Below are 22,009 nucleotides of genomic sequence, written 5' to 3'. Positions count from 1 at the left end.
AACATCGCCCAGACTTCCAAATACAAGGACAATAAGTTGACAGTTATATCCCAAGGCCATAATACGTTCCACCAAAAGCTGATATTTCATAAGTTTGGATGTAAAACAAGTGTCCATATACAAATCAAATGGGCAGCCTATTTCAAATATAGTGACAGTTTTTCTAATTTCATTGATGAACACAATATCTGGGGTATTTGGAATATCTTGTAGTGAATCGACATGTGTGTCATTGTGATCAAACCAGTCTATTTTTACAGTGCTGTGTTTATACATTCTTGTTGTCCTGTCTTGTACTCCTCTGATCAGACGGTAATGTCTGGCAATGTACAGTACTTTATAGTGGCTGCAACACACACACACACACACACACACACACACACACACACACACACACACACACACACACACACACACACACCTTAAGCAGCTATTTGTCATGCTGCTGGCTGACTAGTGGTGCATTTTCAGCTCCCCGTTTCCTTTCTGGCCTTCAATAAGATGCCATGACATGGAAGAGAAATGAGTGTAATCATCAAGAAGTAATACAACACCAGAAGACTTCCCTTTTCGTTAGTTGAGCCGTGACGAGGCCATGCAAAACTATTGTAATGAGGCTGTGCGTGCGTGCGTGTGTGCATGGAGGATAACACCTGGCGTCAGCTGTCAGCTGTGATGGTAGCCAGTAGCCACATGCTGGAGAAGAAAAGGACAACCAGGAGAGGAGAATCAAGAGGAACGGTTACAGTTGCCACTACTGTACCACCACATATACTGTACTACTGTGCCTGCAATCCAGGCTATAGGGCTATTCAGTCACCTAAGAACTCACCGATAGAAGTGGACGTGCGGTGTGTGTGCGCGTGCGTGAAAGTAACGCAACTAATGTCTAATTTATGCTCCATATAGGACACTAGGACAGTGTTGACTTGTGGCCCCAAAAATAGCAGGTCCACAAGCTTAACATTTGCTCTGTGTCTAAATTCAGTGTAGAGGCTAGAACAAACTTACTCCTATTGCTTTGAAAACCAATACTGATACTGTTCCAACATGGACCGACCTAAAGACTTTTTATATTTCCAAATTCCTTCCATTCAGTTTCATCCCATACTACACATTGAAATTAGATGTCATCAGACAGAGACTTCTGATCATCTGGCTACATGAGACTACGTTTTTGGTACCATTTACAGTACTTAGTTTTCACTGCTGACAGTACCCCCTCAACGACATCAAAAGTACAGCCATCTGTACAGTTCAACAATAACAGTTCCTCATATCATTTTAGGTGAGAAATAGGCCATGCAGTCGCTCGATATTGATTCATTTCACAATCACAACATCTATCGTTTAAACGTAAGGGTGCATACCTTTGATCCGATGTCCTAACAGTCCGACACTACTAATCCTACGTCAAACCCTAACTGCACGCGGAAGCCACGGGTGCACTTAACCGACCACGTATGTCGTTTAAATTAAAGGTATTCAAGTGATTTTTAAATGTGGATACTGTAGTAATCAGTGCAAACATGTTCAGTTCCCAATTAGCCATGTATACTGCATCAAAGCTACAGTATCATTACTTTTTAAATGCATGTCCCAGAAAAGCAGAATGGGATCAGGCGAACATACATCTGTCACTAATGGAAGGCAAATATATTCATGAGGAAAAATGTAAGAAATTACTCTCAAAACACAATATTTTGTTATGGACAAAACCTGGTTTTACTACTGAGGGAATTTTATCCAAAAGTTATCTTTCAGCTTATCTACATACATCCAACATAATTAACTGGCAGATGACATAGTGCTGATGCCATTTCTTATTCCTACACTATTTCAGTAAATCGTCGGGTGGAAAACTTGTATATATCCGCATGTTCCAATGGATCCAATGTAGCTCTTATTCAGTTGCAAGTTGCAACACACACACACACACACACACACACACACACACACACACACACACACACACACACACACACACACACACACACACACACACACCTCAACGTACAGTAAAAAGTTGAAATATATGAGGTTTCTGCCAGACAGCAGCAAAATGGAAGTACCATCCAACTGCAGAATAAATGGTACATAAATGGTAAATGGTGCATTTATATAGCGCCTTTATCCAAGGCGCTTTACATAGTGCATTACAACCCATTCACACGCACATTCATACACCGATTGCGGCGGAAGCCATGCAACTTGCAAGGTACCAACCAGCACATCGGGAGCAATTTGGGGTTCAATGTCTTGCCCAAGGACACTTGGGCAAGACATTACACATGTAGACAGGAGGAGCTGGGATTCGAACCGCCGACCCATGGATCATTGGACGACCTGCTCTACCTCCTGAGCCACAGTCGCCCGTAGAATAATTGTTGGGCACCTAGGTGAAAGGAATGCATCCTGTGTGGATCTATTTTTGCAGTCACACTGGGGGCTGAATGCACACTAAAAAGAACAAAGGACATTCATTAGTGACTTGCAGAGGCAGAGGAAGTAAAGGACTCCATGAGCTCATTTAATTACGTTCATCTTTGATCACCAACAGTCTGGCATTCCACTCCAAATACAGAACCTATTAGTTTCCTAATCAGCGTTGTGCATGCATACATACACCAATGCTCAGACACACATACTGTACAAGTACATGCGCGCCGCACATGCATGCACACACACACACACACACACACACACACACACACACACACGATACCAGAAACGTGAACAATGCCAGTACATATGCTGGTCATCAGCCACAGCAGGTCATAGTAGGACGAATCGTTATTACGGTACCCAGTGCTGTCATGGCTTTTGTTAGAAGAAAGCCAATGGAATGCATACAATGCGTGTGTGAGTGTGAGTGTGAGTGTGAGTGTGTGTGTGTGTGTGTGTGTGTGTGTGTGTGTGCGCGCTATCCACCAGTGTTGTTTTTGGCAGCAAATTTCTATTTTAGTTTTAGTCATTAGTCTCTTGAATAGTTTTCACTTAGTTTTAGTCACATTTTAGTCACCTGGAATGTTCTAGTGTTTAGTCTAGTTTTAGTCAACTAAATGTCATAAATTTTAGTCGACTAAATCAACTGTAGATTTAGTCGACTAAAATGTGTTTTGACAGGCCTTGATGTCATTGTAATTGACATATTTTACACTTTGGTTGCATCCTGAAAATAGCAGATATACAATCTTGTGAGATTGTATATCTGCTATTTTCAGCATGCAACCCAGCATAAAACTGGATCTCTTGTCCACAAGTCCCTTCCTAACATTTTAGTCTAGTTTTTATTTGTTGACGAAATTGTCAGTCTTAGTTTTAGTCATCATATATTCGTTTTTATTTAGTTTTAGTCAGTGAAAAAAGGTAGTCGACGAAAGATTTTCGTCTTAGTTTTACTCGACGAAAACAACAGTGCTATCCACGGTCCCCTATGGAAACTCATACTGGCAGCAGAGACAAAGGGCTGTCCACGGTCCCCTATGGAAACTCATACTGGCAGCAGAGACAAAGGGCTGTCCACGGTCCCCTATGGAAACTCATACTGGCAGCAGAGACAAAGGGCTGTACTTCATTGGCTATAAGCCCACTGAATGCACTACAGCTGCACGGTGGATAAACTGAACACTGACAAATCTTGAGTGTCAATTAAACTCTAAGAGTCACAATAAGTACATTTACTCAAGTACTGTACTTGTGTGGGTTACTTTTACTTTAGATTTTTATACCTTCTATTTCACTATACATCTCAGAGGTAAATATTGTACTTACTCAACTACGTATTTAACAGCCGCAGTTTACTTTGCAGAATACTACGAAACAACGAGAAACATACATTAACTGATGAATTATTATGAACTATTATTTAAACTACCCTTTACACCATTCTGAATAATGACGTTTGGTGTAGGTATATTATATGCAAGTACTTTTGCAGGTTTACTCAAGTGTGTGTGTGTGTGTGTGTGTGTGTGTGTGTGTGTGTGTGTGTGTGTGTGTGTCATTGGCTCTGAGTGCTCATAGTGTGTAAATCAACATGGTGATAAACACTGCAAGATGCTCCAAGCTAAGCATACCGTCTCCTGGAGTGACTTCTGACATCAATTTGTTTCTTTTTGAAACAGCAGCTTGATTCGATAAAGTACTATCCTTAGAATGTGAAACTAACAAAATACCACAAAGCAGAGGGGACACAGAGAGGAAAGAGAACATGTAAAGAGAACATAACTAATTATTATTTTTCTCACTCATCACGCACATGTCCTTGCACATGTTTTGTGCATGTGGATGTGTTACTTTTATTTCATTGGGCAAATAGCAGAGAACTTACACATCAAAGTGTTTGATTGATTCATTGATGGATTGAACATTGTATTAGCAGATTACATAATGTTTACAGTTCAAGGTACAGGTTTTTTTTTTGAAGGAGGCTATAGGAGTTCACATTTCTTAACAGCTGTTAACGTTCCACATTTTAGTGGCATAGGAGCTAAATTAAATTAACCCCTTGTTTGAGCCGAATCTGGGTTGAACGCGGTTTGTTGAACTCCCTCTGGTGTTGTGATCGTGGACTTTGTTGACATTAAGTTAATATTTTGACAGGTACATGGGTATCTTAGTGGTGTAGCGAATCTTAGGCCCATTGCAAGTTGCTGTAGTCTGTCGTCAACCCTAAGCCATTCCTTCAGGTTCAGCATTTACACTTTTAGTGAAAGCAATGGTGCTGTAAGTAAATGAAACAGGTAGGTACTGGTAGTCCTTCAAGAAAGACATTATGGCCCTGCACTCTATAGAACACATTGGAGAGTTTACGACCAGCACAGTACATGGCCCAATCCATACTTCATGGCACACTCCTTTCTTCTGTTACAGATCAAACACCCACACTTGTGCCCATGAAGCAAATCGTCGCCTGTGCTTCAGGAATAATAGGCCCACTTCTGGCAGACCCCAGCCTCAGAGCTCTCCCTGGAATCCCCACAAGGACCCCTGGTGGTCCCCTGACCCCACTTTGAGAACCACTGAAATAATCCATACTGTTCCACGGTTGGTCACAGTGAATGTCAACCCCCACACGTCCCAGTGTGGCTCCCACTTGGTACTGCTGCAGCGTGCCATGTGAGTGCCCCGCATGGCCTTTCTGCATGGTGCAGCTCCGCCCCAATTTAGGGCGGCCCCTATACGCCCTAAATTATGGACGAACAGAAACAGTTCCACATCTTTTCTGCAGTTTGGCAAATAAAACTGGACCCAAAGTCATCTCAGGAATTTGGAGACCCCAAAGTAGTCTGCCCCCTCTGAGCCATGGGCCTGTTGTGTAGCACTCGTAGCAGTTGTAGCACACTGGAGGCAATGGGGCACCAGGGAGCTGTTGTACCTCGCTTCCCTCCTAGGTGTTCACCAGTGGTGGTACAGCAGGACATTGAGGACAAAGCTGGTCCACTGTGAGTGTGAGTCATACGCCTTAATGTCCTTGCTGATATTGGGCAGATTTTAACCGTTGGCCTGCTTGAATTTATCCCCCGGACTCGGTTGAGAGGAATATATATATATATATATATATATATATTATTACAGTATGTACAGTATCCTTTATTTCCCCCCAGATGAAATGACCTATGTCCGACTCCTATAGCTAGTGCTACCTGTACTAATCTACTAAACTAAACAGCCTGCTGTCACTCCCTCAACTGTCCAGCTAAAACAAATATCACTTAAAGTCTCCAGTCCTTCACTAATATTCTTTCTTTTACTCTTTCACAAAAAATGCTATTAAAATGTGATGTTTCACTTCATTTTAGACTTCAGGGTTTGAGTCTGACCAAGTAGATTTCAAGATATGAGGAAAAAAGAATGAGTTGCCTGCCACCCAGTGGCCAGAGTTTGGTCTTACATTATTTCACAGGACACAGGGATAGTTAAAGCAGCTGTAGATCCAATTAAAGCCTATCCTACATATAGATAAGGAAACCTCTGTCCATAGGCTACTTTATTGTTCAAATGTGAAAACAAGGAAAGATGGGATTTTTGCTATTTTTTTACTTTACATTTTTATTTAGTGCATAGTGGAATAGGCCTATTAGCCAGCCCATTACACATTACATTACCCGAAAATAGCCAAGCTACAAGCTCGCAATGCTAGATGCTTTGTGAACTTGTAGAGGGGCAGAGGATGTAGATTGGCAGAAGATATTGTTTAAATGTTTTATTACATAAATTGTGCAAAATATGTTTTGATCAGTGATTGTGTTAACTGATTGAGTGACACCCATTTGATTATCACCTATTTATTTTAAGGGTTCCAAAGCCATACCCATGTTGATCGGTGCCTTATATCAGGCCACGGCCAACCCATGGTCCACCCAAGGCCAACCCAGGTCCACCCATGGCCAACCCGGGTCAACCCATGGGTCCACCCATGGCCAACCCAGGTCAACCCTAGCCTGGTTAATAAACCAGACTAATATCGCACGGACCGCGGGATGCAATTTATTTTTGCCAACGGCTGATTCGGTCTGGTTTATTAACCAGGCTAGGTCAACCCATGGCCAACCCAGGTCCACCCATGGCCAACCCAGGTCAACCCATGGCCAACCCAGGTCAACCCATGGCCAACCCAGGTCCACCCATGGCCTCAGCCTGACCCAGCCAGGCAGGAACAAAACATTGTCACCGGGCAGAAACCTCTAATTTCCGTATTTCAACTTTTTATGTTTTTGTAAATTAATGCCCTGCTTCATAATACTACATTATAACAAAATAGCTAAAATCTACAAACTCATGTGACCCGTTGTAAGCTTGTACATACATCTGCTACTGTTTTCTATTTTTGAAATATTTTTCAAGTGAAAGTGAAAGTGGTTAAGCGTGCGTGAATGAATGAATGAATGAATGAGTTTATTTGGTGATAAAAGGAAATAGCAAATAAGCACTTTCACACAGAGCAGACACAGGGGATAAAAACACAATACAGCCCCAAGGCTTATTTCCATCGTGGTTCTCTAAGACTAAGGAAACATGTATCCAAACAAAACGGTGCCAGGCTTTTATGAACATTGAACCATTGAAAGATGTTCATGTTGTTGCACGCTTGTGACTAAATAATAACTACATTGGATCCATTGGAACACAGGTTCTTTTTTACATTTCCTGAAAAGTAACAGTTTTGTACACAACGGTTTCCACTTTCCACCCAACACAGTCGTTGGGACAAGTTAAGGGCCAGCCAAGTGGTGCTTTGAGAGAAAGGCTTTTCCAATGAATGTTGGTTAATGTTAGGTAGTAGTGATGTAATCAGGAAAATACAGTATACATAGTATTAACCCATTCTGAACGGGCACCCATTTTGGTGTCAGCATCATGTTATGCTTTACCTATTGAAAAAGAGCAGATCTACAAGCTCATATCGCGCCACCGAGTGGCGCGATACGAGCTTGTAGGTCTGCTATTTTTGAAAAAAAAAAAAAAAAAGATTTTTTTTTAAGAATCTGATCTCAGGTCAGAATGGGTTCATCAGACCAGTGTGTGTCCGGCGGAAACCTCGTATGAATCTGATCTCAGGTCAGAATGGGTTAAACGCTAAAATGCATGCCATAATATTGAAAGGTCAGAGTACAGAATGCATGCATGGGCTAGAAAGTGATGCTGTTCTGAGTCACCAGCATTGAATAACAGTAATTGAGGGCTTGTGTGTGTGTGTGTGTGTGTGTGTGTGTGTGTGTGTGTGTGTGTGTGTGTGTGTGTGTGTGTGTGTGTGTGTGTGTGTGTGTGTGTGTGTGTGTGTGTGTGTGTGTGTGTGAGAGAGAAGTCTTGTTGAAGGGGCCAACAAAACAGGTGTCCTGGTGCACTGTTTCAGTAAGTCTTGAATGCATGTGCGGGAAGTCTTGGAAAGACTTCAACCTTTCGGTTTTGTTTGGATGTTTCCAACACCCTGTCTGTCTGTCTGTGTCTTACCTTGTGTCTCTCTCTCTGGTCTACCTTCATCCGTCTGTCCGACAGCCATCGTCCACCCAGTGCCCATTCGGATGACTCCCAGTAAGATCCACATGCAGGAGATGGAGCTGAAGAGGACAGGCAGTGGTGAGACAAACTCCTTGTGCGCACACACACACACACACACACACACACACACACACACACACACACACACACACACACACACACACACACACACACACACACACACACACACACACACACACACACACACACACACACACACACACACACACACACACACACACACACACGATACCAGAAACGTGAACAATGCCAGTACACACTTGCCATTATGAGAACACACCTATACGTGCAAAGATTTACATTAACGCTGTTACTTTGGGACGTCCAAAAGATTTTGTATGTTTAATTGTTTATCCAGTATTAATACTTACTGTATAACTGTGACTTCACTTTTTTTACAAGAGCCATATACTGAGTCTAAGTGCATGCATACTGCACATGCTTTTGTATATAAATTATAAACATGAACTAAAAAAAACAGACACACTGACTCACCAACTTTATGGTAAACTACTTGTTTGTGCAGTCCAAATGCCTCTAGTCAAAGCAAACTGTTCTCCAATAATCTGTTTCACAATCTGTAGACAATCCTGTAGGCTATATGACTCAGTAGCTTTTAGTTCCACCCATCCTTCATTTTGTTTAATCACACCACGGTTCTGGAAGATACAGTCTTAAAGAAAAAAATACCAGCACTCCCGTATAGTATCCTGGAAGGATTAAAGCTTTATTTTATTTCCCCCCAGCAGCAAACAACAGTAAGGACGTTTCGGCCAGAGAGAGATTTAAGCTGAAGAAGGCTCTCGGGCCGAAATGTCTTTACTGTGGTTTGCTGCTGGGGGGAAATAAAATAAAGCTTTAATCCTTCCAGGATACTACGCGAGTGCTGGTATTGTTTTTCTTTTAGACTTATCCTACACATGCAGAGTTATACAAATCCTCTCTCTGTATCCAAATGGAAAACACCAAATAATGCATCCTGTTTGATAGCATATAGACCGGGCCAACAGTTCCAGAGATTTGCAAGGTTGCGGCCATGTCTTCAACCTGGTGAGACAAGATCGATCCACTAATCATCAAATTTCAAAAGAGAGTATTTAAATATTATAATGGCAGTTCAGGGACTCAAAGCCAAACAAAAGCAGAGTCACCAAACCAAATGAGAAACCAATAAGAAAACTATCACACAATGGAAACTTGGAAAGAATCAACAAAAACCCATAGCAAATTGGAATGCCTTTTGTCCCTCAACAGAATACCTTAACTGACTGATCTAGAACAAAGGAAATACTATATGTACAGATTGAGTGAAAATAGCCTCTTCATGGAGAGAAGCTATCACCATGTGCAGGCAGACCTGCGACTCCCAAGAGAGGACAGATAAAATGACCTCTGCCAACTACACCGAGACATCTCAGACACAGAGAGAGTCGATCGAGGGGGCTACCTGGCTATAAACCTATTCACGAGCCAAACAAAGGCCGCACCTGCCCTCTGGTGGACGTGCCGCAGCCCTGCAGCCTTGACCGCTGACTCTGAGCCATAAATTACACAACTTCTGGAAAAGTCCTCCATCCTGCTCCAGCAGCACAGCGGTGTCATTCTCACAGTGACTCACACACTACACAGTACACAACGCCCCCCCCCCCCCCCCCCCCACCCGCACCGCCACTATAAAAACCCTAGCGGGAGACAAGCAAACAGCGCGTCCACCCACTGTGGAGAAGAAACACGGACCTTGGAGAGGTGAGTGCGTGTGTGGAGGATAGTTGCGGTCTTTTTCATGTTGTGAGGATGTTGACGTCACATTAACCTTAATGTTCTTCATTGCGAGTGCACAGCGGGCAGTGCACAGCTTGTGTTCTTGTTTTTCTAGCCGATAGTGAAAATAATGCAATTGCATCTGTGCGTTTTTACAAATAAATGTAAACATAGTTTTTAATGGAATTCAGCAGTGCACAATAGAATAGATCTTTATACATGTGCGCTCAGTTCTTGTGCTGTGAACTGCACTTTGAATTAGTTCTCAACGATGTAAACATGTCTTTGCTAGTGCGCAAACACTGACCTCATGTCTGTGCGTGACAGCTGTTATTGCTTACTCATGGGTGTGGGTGCAGCCCAGTGGTCAGGACCACAACAACTGGATTAAACATTAAAGGGATATGTCACTGCAATTTTGGTTTTTAAACACACGTATTTGAGACTTAATGTTAAAAACATTGAGTATCATTTCTTCACAGACCATTGAAGAACCAAACTTAATTAGCACAGCACAGGGAAGAAGTTTAAGATTTGCATGTTTATACAGATCTTTCTTCTTAAAGCACACAATTGTTTGTGCAATGCAATATATAATTCAGTCATATTCCTTTCTGCAGCTACTTCAATAACAGTGACTGAATTGCAGCTTGATTTATATAGACAGACAGTGTGATTTCTTAATGATATAGTTTCTAGTTTAAAACGGTGAAATAGGGATTATGTTTTATGCATTTCATGAGCCAACATCATCTCTCATTGTGAAGCAATTGATATGCCATTACAGATTTGAACTACCGGTATTTACACAACACACATTTTTCAGTGTGATTAAGAGTTATTACAAGCAAATTGTTGTTTTGTCTGGTCAAAGTTCAGTATTGATTATTGGTAGACTCTCAAGCCAGATCTATTGGTAGTCTGTCTTGAGACTCAATTATTGGCATCCTCTTCCAGAGGACAGGAAGAGATGGCGCTGGCGACCACCTAACGGGAAATAGTCGGAAAAAACTAAGACAAAGAAGCAATATCAAATATATGAAGCACAGTTACAGTGTGTTTAGTCTATTGCAATCCCTGAGTAAAATTAACCCTGACTCCAGCCGATTGTGTAGAAGAGAGAAATCAATTCAATGTCACAGGTCTCTGATCCTTACATAACAATATTTTGCTCCATCAGAAAGGCTTTAACACGGAAGAAATCCGCTCTAATATGCCAAGGTCAAGCACCCTGTGGAGTGGATGTCCTACTTTAGAGCTCTAGGAGTCTTTGTGAACCAGCTACCAGCTAACATTTGTCTCACCCCAGTGTCAGACTTAAATCATAAATGCCGGATATGGTAGACTTTTAAGCCAGTGCTCTGAGACATCTGTAGTTTCTGTACCATAGCCCACAGAAGAGGCATCTTTAAAATGTAGCTGTGTTTCAATCATTATTATAACTATTATTGTCATTTAAATTGTTAGCAATTGAACATTAGGTTCATAATGAGACCTGAGTTTTGCTTTAAATGTTGTCAACTTGTCAGTCAAAACCAAACTCACTGTTTTTGGTTCTCGACCTGCTTGCTGTTCTTGTACGTGCACAATTGCACATGGTCAACATCTGGATTGGAACAGTGTTGCCTGGTTATGGCAGGGAAATGCTAGCATTCTTTTCCTTGTGTAACCAAGACCCCTGCTGCTGGAATTACGCAAACAGCCAATACCAACTGTACCATTCTGTCTATGCCTCTGTCCATGTGCTGGTTTCTATCTCTCCCTTGCTGTATCCGTCAGCTAATATACATTTTAAAGATGCTTTGTTGGCATGACTGTCCAAAAAAAGAGAAATTGAGAACGGATGCGGAAGAAGGAATTGATTGATTGAAAAGTGAGTAGGCATACTTTATTTAGCTGAAAATACGCGAGTCATTGTCACCCCCTGCTCTCTCTCTCTCAGTAGTTCTTCATTCTTTGCACTCTTAAGTAAACTCTTTCTCTTTGTCCTCCAAGTTGACTAACTGCTGCCCTCTCTTCCACCCATTCTGTATTAGCACAATAAAAGGGCAATGAAGAAAACGTTTTGTGAATCCTCCTAAGGGTTGCTCCTAAATTTACACTGCATGTTACAGTTCACCGCCTGGTTTACCAGTTAACTGTCACACGGGAGCTAACCTCATTGTACAGCCAATGCATCATCCTTGAACCACAAGCCATTTAGGACAGAATTGGGACATTTTCTTCCTGCCCAGCATGAGTTGAGTTCCACTGGCGCTGGGACAGCGGAAGGACACTGGCCTGGTCCGTACAGAAAGAGGAGGCTTGTTTTGACAGCAAGGACAGTATAGAGTGATTAAGTGGCTAATGCCATTTTGAACCAACTGAACACTGTTTTAGCACAGGGAGTATTTTTCACAACATAAGCTACACAAACATGTATGAGATTACATTACAATTACATTTTCTAAACAGCTTAAAATGGGGCATTGGAAACTGGGACAGTGGGCAGCAGGTTATCAAAATGCTATTAATACATATTGAGCCACTGTCTTTGGTCACATAAGTTGCAAGGCTTACACATTTTGAGATCCCATGCATCTAGACTTCTAGGGGATTCATTTATGAGGTAGAAATAATCAACAGAGACAGAGAGAGAGAGAGAGAGTTCCATGACAAGCAGATCTCTCCATTCCATTCCACAGGACAGAATGTGATCTAATCTGTCAGATGATATCCTGTGTATATATATATCTCCCTATTTTGTTCTGTCTGCCTTTACATCACTTCCCAAATATTAAATCCAGGAGGGTATAGGCTGCAGAGAAATTCAAGGGCCCATCTGGTGTTCTTTGTTAATTTGTGCAATGCAGAGTTGCACAAGCACAACACAAGCATAGTTTTGTCATCATGTGTTTGAATTTATGGGGCTTGTAAAACTCCCACTCTCTCCCTCTCTCTTCTGTCCTGTCAAAAAATAAAAACACAAATGACAAAATATAACTATATAGGAAAACTGTGCCGTGTGCAGCAGAGATGAGATTATGGTTATGAGTTACTGCAATGACTGCATAGCTCTGCAGGGTTTATCATGGATGCTATCCACACCCCCTCCAGTGGAGACATGGTGACATTACAATAACACCAAGGTCAATAGGTTGAAAGGGATGAGCTCACTCTCATAGCAAGACGATGAGAGATCTGCACTTGCTAATACATCTGGAGAAATATAAATTAAGGCTTTGACGGCGGAGAAAACAGACCTACGCCCACTGCTCTGAAAACCAATCCTGATACCGTCCCAGTATGAAGGCCAGACCGACCTAAAGTCTTTGCTTTGTTTCCTGCCATACTGTTCTCTTTTAAATGTGTGTGTGCGTGTGTGTGTGTGTGTGTGTGTGTCCAGCTTGGGTCATCTCTCTCTGTGGCAAACCTTATTATATATTTCTACACATGTATAATTAATTACACAACATAATGGGTAGAGATGCATATCAAAATTGGCCATATGGGGTCTAAAAATAATGCTACTCAATGAGTTAAATATAAATATACGGCGATCGATCGGATAGCGGTCATAATTTCAACAACATCTCTATTATTAAAGGGCGATGGTTTGTGGGCACATGTGTGCCACATGAATGCACATGCACGTATAGGCAATTGCATTCGCTTTACTTTACTTACGTCTCCGTGTTTCTCAGCTTTCCATTCATCTGCATTGCCTGCTGGCCCCGATCTAGTCAGAGAGGATGCTGATGATGATGATGATGATGAGGAGGAAGACAATGAAGTCTCTGGCTGTGGTGGCGCTGACCCTGGCCTCCGTCAACTGTATCCTGCCTCCCTCTAAAGAAGACCTCAACCGTAAGTTCTCGGGCACGCGGTAAAATATGGAAGTGTATAATGTATCCATTAAGACCTGAAATGCATCTGTGTCACCATAGCTTTTAATCACTTTAACCCACTATAAATAGCAGATCTACAAGCTCATAGTGCAGCACTTGGTTCCACGTTATGAGCTTGTAGATCTGCTATTTTTGAAAAATCTTGAAAATATGGCACAAATCTTTGAATAAATATTCTTTCACAGCGAACATTTGACCTCAAAACTTTGCTTCTGGAGGTCCTTAGAACAGAATATTCTGAGATGGGGGGGGGGGGGGGGGTCTGTGGCCAAATACATTCTGGGAGTCCTTGACATGAAGAAGTTTTAGAACCCCTGACATTTGTAGAATCTGGTCTCAGGTCTTAATGGGTTAACTATAGTGCGATTTGGAAAACTTGTAACACGTGCACAAAACCAGTGGCACCTGAGAGGTCCCCAATGGACCAGTGTTGGGAACCACTGGTTCAGGGATAACGGGTGACTGGGGAATACAGGCAACCAGGATATTAGTGAGTTTAGCTCTGCATGTTCTCCATCTATGGAAATCTGTCACGAGGACACTAGATAGATAGTTTATTTGTCTCGGTCATGGTTTATCCAGCATTATCCAGACACTATATGTGACACTATTACAAACAATGCCACACAGTCCCACACACACGCAGCACATAACCTACCGTGTATTCCCATTTCTTTCCCCGCAGAGATCTCTGAGCTGGGTGTGAAGTATCTGGACAAGCAGATAGAGAACGCCATCAATGGAGTGAAGGAGATGAAGAACGTCATGGAGAAGTCCTCTGATGACCACAAGAAGTTCCTCGAAGACCTGGAGAAGACCAAGATAATGAAGGAGGTACAAGGAGGAGAGGAGAGGAGACAAGAGAGATTAGTTAGAAACCTAATCAACAATGACTGGTTCGCTGTACATCATCCCACTTATTACATGGTTACTTGCAGATGAAATCTGTAATTTAAGACAAAATACAGGCTTATTATTTGCTTACTAAAATTTACAATTTACAATTTAGGCATTTAGCAGACGCTCTTAATCCAGAGCGACTTACATTAAGCAGGAACAAAAAAGCATGGGAATACATCACATAAAAGCATTTATCATGAAACATGCGTAAGCTAAGAAAGTAACAGTGGAATATCTATATTATGAGACTATACATATAAACTATATATCTATACTACTATGCTATACATATGTACTATGGCGTGCTATGACTATATACAATGCAATTATAGTGCTGTCTACATAACATGCTATAAGTCTATCAAATGCTATCTAAGTCTACCGAAATGCTATCTAAGGGGGTAGGATAAGTGCTATGGGCCATGATGGAGTCTGAAAAGGTGGGTTTTCAGACTACGGCGGAAGATTGGGAGTGATGCTGCAGTTCTGACTGCAATGGGAAGTGCATATGAGAAAAATATAATCAATCAGATCCAAATAGGCAACAGACATGGTACCTTTACCTTCTCTCTCTCCTCCTCTGTGCAGGAGGCGATGCGTAAGGCTCAGCAGATGGAGTCCAAGCTGGAGCAGGAGGAGGAGGTGTGCAATGAGACCATGCAGGCTCTATGGGAGGAGTGTAAGCCCTGCCTGAAGAATACCTGCATCAAATATTATTCCAGAACCTGCAGCAGTGGCGCTGGCCTGGTTGGACGTCAGGTCAGGACACAACCTTAACACAAACACACGCACGCACCGTACTCTGGATGTGTTCTTCATTGTAACCCTAACTCTAAACTTTCTTTCTCTTTCCAAGTATTTTTTAAACATAACCAGACTATAAACAAAGCAGAACAACAATTGCAATTGCAGTGGGTGGTGGTGGTGGGGGGGGGGGGGGGGGACAGCACTGTGGGAAAGTGAGAAAAGTGAGAAAACTTTGGTAGCCAATCTTAGCCAATCAGGATGGAGTCTGAAAAATCTGAAAGACCCGTTTCGTTGAATGGCTCTAGAGAGACTGTGTACCAATTTGCTTGATGTTTGCACAAAATATGTAGGTGTACTGTCCAAAAAATAGTTTTGCACAAAGCGGCCTCCTGGTGGCGCTATAAGAAAAGACCTTGGGGCAGAGGTACAGCTGTGGCATTCAGGGAGTGTGTGCGCAAAGTATGGCTGCGATCAAGCCAGTGGTACAAAACATATTCTCTCCCCATGCCTTCGGCCTGGTGGAGACAATAAAAGTTCATCAAACATCAATAATCAGTGGGCTAGGACTCTCCAAAATCAGGATCAGCATAGCAAAAATGTGGCATCGGTTGGGCTCCAATTAGACACCTTGGCTTACTTATACCACATAAGAGGCTTTATTGTTATTATTTTGATCTTTCTGCACTGTGGCCTCAATGGAATGGAATGCTCTCTTTCCTGCACACAAAATAAAGCTAACACGGCACAGAGGCAGTGTTATTTTATAGTGTTATGTTTGCAACATATGTAGCACAGCAAAATATGATTATATGGCTGTGGCCCAGGAGGTACAGCCGCTTGAGGACCGGAATGTTCCCAGTTCATTGGCTCTTCCTGGCTTTGTGTCATAGTGTCCTTGAGCAAGACACTGATCCCTAAACTGCTACCTTGCAAGGTTGCCTCCGCTGTGTGTGAATGTAATGTGAATGTACTGCACAAAAAGATTATAACTGCGTACATACTGCATACATACTTACCGTATCTCCTTGCTTCCTTTGCCCCATCCTAACCTCCTACCGTCTCCAGTTGGAGGAGGTGTTGAACAGGACATCTCCATTCTCTATCTGGGTGAACGGGGAGAACATGGACGTGTTGGAGAGAGAGGGCCAGAGACAGACAGAGCAGTTCCACAACCTGGAGGACAAATACTCTGTGGTGGCTGACAGTGTGGACAGCATCTTCCTCGACAGCATGAAGGTACTGGATACTCCAGCACAGTAAACATAAAAGACACCTGTGGGCGAGAAGCGACTTCTCTCTAAAGGGTGAGGTCGCGTGCACGCATCCGCCTCGTTGACGGCAGATTGCTGGGCGAGCGCTGGCACTTTGGCATGGGGATCAACATAGAATTAATTCTGTATTGGCCATGTCTTGAGTGTACAGGATTTGATGAGATCAGATCAACATATGGAATGTCAGAACAGGTCAGTACAGTATATGGAGATCTAAGGGTGGTAGCGGGGACATTCTCTTGAGTGTACAGGGTTTGATGAGGGCCCAGGTAGGGCCGGGCCTTAATTTTTGGGCCGGTTTCGCCGGCTGCCAGTCACGGCAGCACTAATAACTTTGGGGCAGGCCCGTCTAGAGTTTGAATGGACAGGTGGGCCTGTTCAGAACTCTAGTTTTCGGGAAGATTGCAGCCTTAGGTGAGCTTAAATACTCCCAAATGATCAGCTGATTGCCACAACAGCGTATGATATGTGGACTTGCATAGTATGTCAGTAGATCTGCCCGAATTAACTTCACAAGATGTCTTCCATCGTCTCTCTCAGGTGTTCAACCACATGCAGACCATTCACCCTCCTACAGGCATGTTCCCTGGCCCGTTCCACCTGCCCATGAGCCCGTGGGGGCTGGATAGGCCTGTCCCACTGCAGGAGCCACAGTCTGGCTTCCACAGCCTATTCTTCCCCATGATGGGCATGGCCAGGAACCTGTTTGGCTCAATGATGGATATGGACCAAGAAATGGAAACACCCACCAATGAAGGTATGTTTCCTAACAGATTTTCTTCCAATTTGCTTCCAATAGCGTAGTTAGTTATTTTTGCGTTGAGGAGGTAATGTGTCCATATCGGGCCAACAAAAGACATCTCCCTCCCACGAGTGAAGCGCAAAATGGCTGATCTACATGCCAACAACGCGTTGCGTCGGCGACACGTTGTGAGCTTGTAGATCAGCTACAGCTACGATCAGCACGCAGAGATATGCAGGCTGTGAGAACCGTGAACATTCAGAAACTTTTGCCTTCACAATAAAAGCATGCAGCTTTCACAAGTGTGCCCATAAAGACAAGGAAAATGATTAAAGAATTCGGTGTTAATTTGGATAATGTTAATGGAGATATTGTAAATCTGGTTGTAGATTTGCCAAATATCTTTTGACATTCCCAAAATACAGATGCCAGTGTTGCCAGTGCCATGTGGTTGAAACTAAATCATTTCTGTGTGTCTCATATCAGACGGCAGTGTGAACGAGGATGTGGTGATCACCAGGCCTTTTGGCGGCGGCAAGATGACGTGCCGGGAGATCCGCCGCAACTCAGCTGGCTGCATCAAGCTCCGCAATGAATGCCAGAAATGCAAAGAAATCCAACATATTGGTGCGATGATTTTCCTGTGCATTTTCTTGATTTGTCAGGTGAAACCTGACTAATGAAAGCTCATGAAAAGTAAGTGACCTAGTCATCAATGGCCTCCTTGCTGCCTAAGCCAATGGGAGCCGCCTAATCGCCGCCAGCCAATTGCATAGTAGCAAGCTAGTCATGATTGGCTGCAGCGACGTAGAGTCTGTGGGGGCCACGGGGCCATGGCCCCCATGAAGAATCCTAGGGCCCCTTTCGGCCCCCATGAAGATTTTCGTGGACATTTTACATTTACATTACATATTTTCTGGGAATTCCGAACATTTTGGACCTCTCCGCCGGCAATCTGAGAATCCCATCGTCAATTATTCGGGAAAACAGCGCCTCCCCTGTTGTTCCTCAGGCAACAGTCTGTCTTGAGAGACACCGGCCGTCCAAGAGGTGTTAAAAAGTGCTAATCGGGTTTCTTTTGTAGTTGATCTTGAGGCGTGACATAACACTGATCAAGAATTCACCAAAGAGACCTAACCACAGACTAGTGAGACTACACACTGACTCGAGAAAAGACCCATATCGTCCAAAATAGGCTGATCAGTCGCTGTCTGTGTATAGGCTAATTCATTGGTAAAACTATGCTAAAGAACTCATTTTTAGACCATTTGGGAAATAAATAAATAAATCCGCGGCAATTATGTAGCAATTATGTAGCCTACCCAAAGGTAAAACGCACCCGCCGCCTATGATCTCTCTCTCTCTCTCTCCCTCCGTATCTCTCTATATCTCTCTCTCTCTCTCTCCCCCTCTCTCTCTCTCTCTCTCTCTCTCTCTCATAATAATAATAATATAGTCCTGAAAGTCCTCACCTTGGCTTGGACATTGGCCTATAGAAGCTGCTTTAAAAGTACCAGCGAAAACAACTTATTTTTTTTGAGGATTGATCAAACTCTTCGGCTCTGATTGGCTGCCTCCTAAGCTATGACACAGACACGGCGGAAGTCTACAATGCCGAGGCCACACTCTGAACCATAGACATAATATAAACACCGCAGCGGAGCAGAGGAGCGCCTTAGTGATAACACTGCCTAATGTTATGAGCAAACTGGAGAGCGGGAAAGATGCACAACGGAGACAGTGTAATGTATTATTTGTTTAAAACAATCTTTTACAAATGATTCCTTAAGGCCAATATGTGCTCTTTCCTATGTCAGAACTAGTTCAGTCAGATCGCAAGGAGTTTCTTTGGTGCTATCACTCTTTTGGACTGACTGTACTCTGTTGCGGTTTATACATTCTGTCTAATAAACTATTCAATCAATCAATATTTCTATTGTGTCTCTTAACCCCAGACTGTTCAGGCAGGAACCCCCTGGAGGGCCCCCTGAAGGAACAGCTAGAGGAGGCCCTGGCCATGGCTGAGCGCTTCACCCAGGAGTACACCACCATGTTGAGGAGGTTCGAGGAGGAGATGCTCAACACCTCCTCCATCCTGGACCTGTTCAACAGGCAGTTTGGCTGGGTGTCAGCATTGGCCAACAGCACCAAGACCAAGGATGGCATGTTGCACATTGAGACGGTATGCAGACTGTCACTCTGCCCGCAATGACTCATATAACTGATGCTAAACTATGTACAACACACATTGATGTTGCTTTAAAGGGCATTTTTATTGGATGGATTACAATGCAGTGTGTGGGAGTACTTAATTAGTCTACCTAGGCGTCTGCCTAGGTTGGTGACAGTTTGCCTGTTGGACGGCCATCTGGCAGGCCTTCCATGTGTGAAAACATGAGCCGAGATCAGTTAGTTGACAGACATGGCTGAATAACTAAACGTCTCTCTTCCGCATGCAGGTTCTTTGCAGGGACACCGAGAAGAAAGGCGATGGGCAGACTCCAGAGGAGACCAATGTGTCGGTGAAGATCTTTGACTCACCTCCCATGACCATCACCGTGCCTGGTGACATCCCCTGGTCCGACCCAAAGTTCTCCGAGGTGGTGGCCCAGGAGGCTCTCGACCGCTACAAAGAGACCTCCATGTGAGTGTCCCTCTGGGAGGGCCGACATTCTGATGCGACGTTAAGCCTCACTTGTACTCGGATGGACTTCGGTGTGCTCAACAAAGTATAGATCAGGCATGAGGCATTAGTTACATTTCAGACGTGTTTTATCCGTGATAGAGGGTATGCGCGTGACATCATCATCATACCCGGAAGTTATGCAGGAATGCCTACTGAGTGGCAAAAAACTACTTTCTGGCATTAACAGCCCATTCATCCAAACAGAAAAGTTATATTTGATTGCATTAAATGACTTTAAACAACGTTAACTTTGTCACTCAGTTTGCCACTCGATCTGCCATTCACTTTATGCATGCGCATACCCTCTTGCATGTCAGTTGAGAGTAGCGAACCTTTTCTGTTACTCAATCGTCTTATGCCATTTTTGGGGGCATTTCCGCTACCGTTTCCATCAAGAACAACTCACAATTGTCAACATGGAAGGATCAGGTCTTACAACAATGCTATTACAATGGATATGGCATCTACTATGTTTTAATAAGAGAGCTTTTAACTTGGTTTAGTGGTTGGAGTTCTTTTACTGCTATGATACATTTGAAGACTGGTTCAACAGCAGTTGAATGAAGAAACAAGAAAAGATAAGGAAGGCAGCAAGGCACATTTGCTTATCTTGTACACCACTGTGATTGTTTAAGTGACTGAGAAGATTATGCTATTTTAGGACAGTGTTGTAGAGACAGTTACAGCTAAGACAGCGTAATAATTTGTTGTAGTTGGACAAAGCCTTGGACACTCACCAGATAAATAAAGAAGATCACTGTGTGTGTACTGTATGAATATAAAAATCTAATTAATTAAATTTCCTTTTTTCTCCCCCTCTGTAGAGTGGTCAAGTAAAGCCAGCAGATAGCCTTCTCCACAGCCTGCTGACAATAGAATGTCTCGGATTAATCCAAGTCTGAGTAAAGTACAACTGAACAACGCCTAAACCCACCTGAACGCCCTGTGGCAAACCCTTAAAACCCACAGCACACCATGAAACTCCTGCAGCAAATCCTGGGATTCTGTTGGAAATTGTTAACCAGAGCTCACCTAGATACTGGACGGTCTCTCAGTTCTACTGTATGGTCCAACAGTCTTTGCACAAATGACACACAAAAAGACACACATTTCAGCTACAAATTTTGACCTGCTGGAGGATTAAATATGTAGTCCTACTTCACATTGAGACCTCATGTGGTTCAGCTAATCACATTGACCCTTTGTAGATAAAATAAAGATCCTTTAGGTTTAGGTGACCATTCTAGAACAATAAATCAGGGAAAATACTAAGTCCTCATCCTGCTTCATGTCTTTGTGAGGTCTCCAATGGGAAAATAGAATGAGCTTGTGTACCAGAGTTCCCTAAAATCATCTTTGACATCAAAACCATTAGTTGTGAATGGAGTAAAATGGTCTTGTTGCAAAGATGCAAACGGGAAAGTAAACTATTGTAGTTACCACTTTTGTTGATCACACATATCTGTGTAAGTAGTAAATTGAGCATTTCTCTTTGACATGTATTAATGTGATGTAAAATTAGCTTGCCGTTTTAGAGACTAAAAGGTTGAGTTAGCATTTGCTCTAATATAGAAGACATTTCTGTAATTGTTTAGTCAGCATTGCTTTGAATCCTTCTGTATGGAGTACAGTCGAGCAATGAAACAATGCATAGTGATTAAATCCTGCTCAAACCTATGCCTGTGTGTGTGTGTGTGTGAGATCTGTTAGTTAACAAATAGAAACTAGTATTCTCTGTAATGTAATGAACCTCTACACATCTATGTTTCACTCACTGCATAATTATTTCAAATCATAACTAGAAAAAGTGCCCTTCTGGGCACAGGTCTCCACCAGGATAGGAATGTAGGACATTGCAGCTTGCCTTCATCTGGTGGTTGGATAAAAGGGCAACAAAAGTAAACTAGGGAGTTGGCATACAAAGTTATCCACAGATCCGTGCAGTTAGAGGTAAAAACACTTTTCGGCCAGTTATAGCGCCACCTTGAAG

At 42.9% G+C, this 22,009-nt stretch overlaps 1 protein-coding gene across 1 annotated transcript; it reads left to right on the top strand.

Moving 5' to 3' along the window:
* Window positions 1-9,674: 9,674 nt before the first annotated feature.
* LOC310876526 (clusterin-like) lies at window positions 9,675-21,696 on the top strand. Its single transcript, XM_083790089.1, has 10 exons — window positions 9,675-9,771; window positions 13,470-13,632; window positions 14,359-14,507; window positions 15,162-15,332; window positions 16,386-16,556; window positions 17,132-17,348; window positions 17,820-17,960; window positions 19,289-19,515; window positions 19,793-19,977; window positions 20,844-21,696. Exons 2-10 carry the CDS (start codon window positions 13,518-13,520, stop codon window positions 20,854-20,856), a joined length of 1,389 nt encoding a protein of 462 aa, XP_083646215.1. The 5' UTR covers window positions 9,675-9,771; window positions 13,470-13,517; the 3' UTR covers window positions 20,857-21,696.
* Window positions 21,697-22,009: the final 313 nt, after the last annotated feature.

The sequence above is a fragment of the Protomyctophum parallelum genome, assembly GCF_964188405.1.
Source record: "Protomyctophum parallelum genome assembly, chromosome: 19".
Classification (NCBI taxonomy): Eukaryota; Metazoa; Chordata; class Actinopteri; order Myctophiformes; family Myctophidae; genus Protomyctophum; species Protomyctophum parallelum.
Note: the sequence above shows the minus strand (reverse complement) of the source record. Positions and strands in the feature narration are given on the sequence as shown.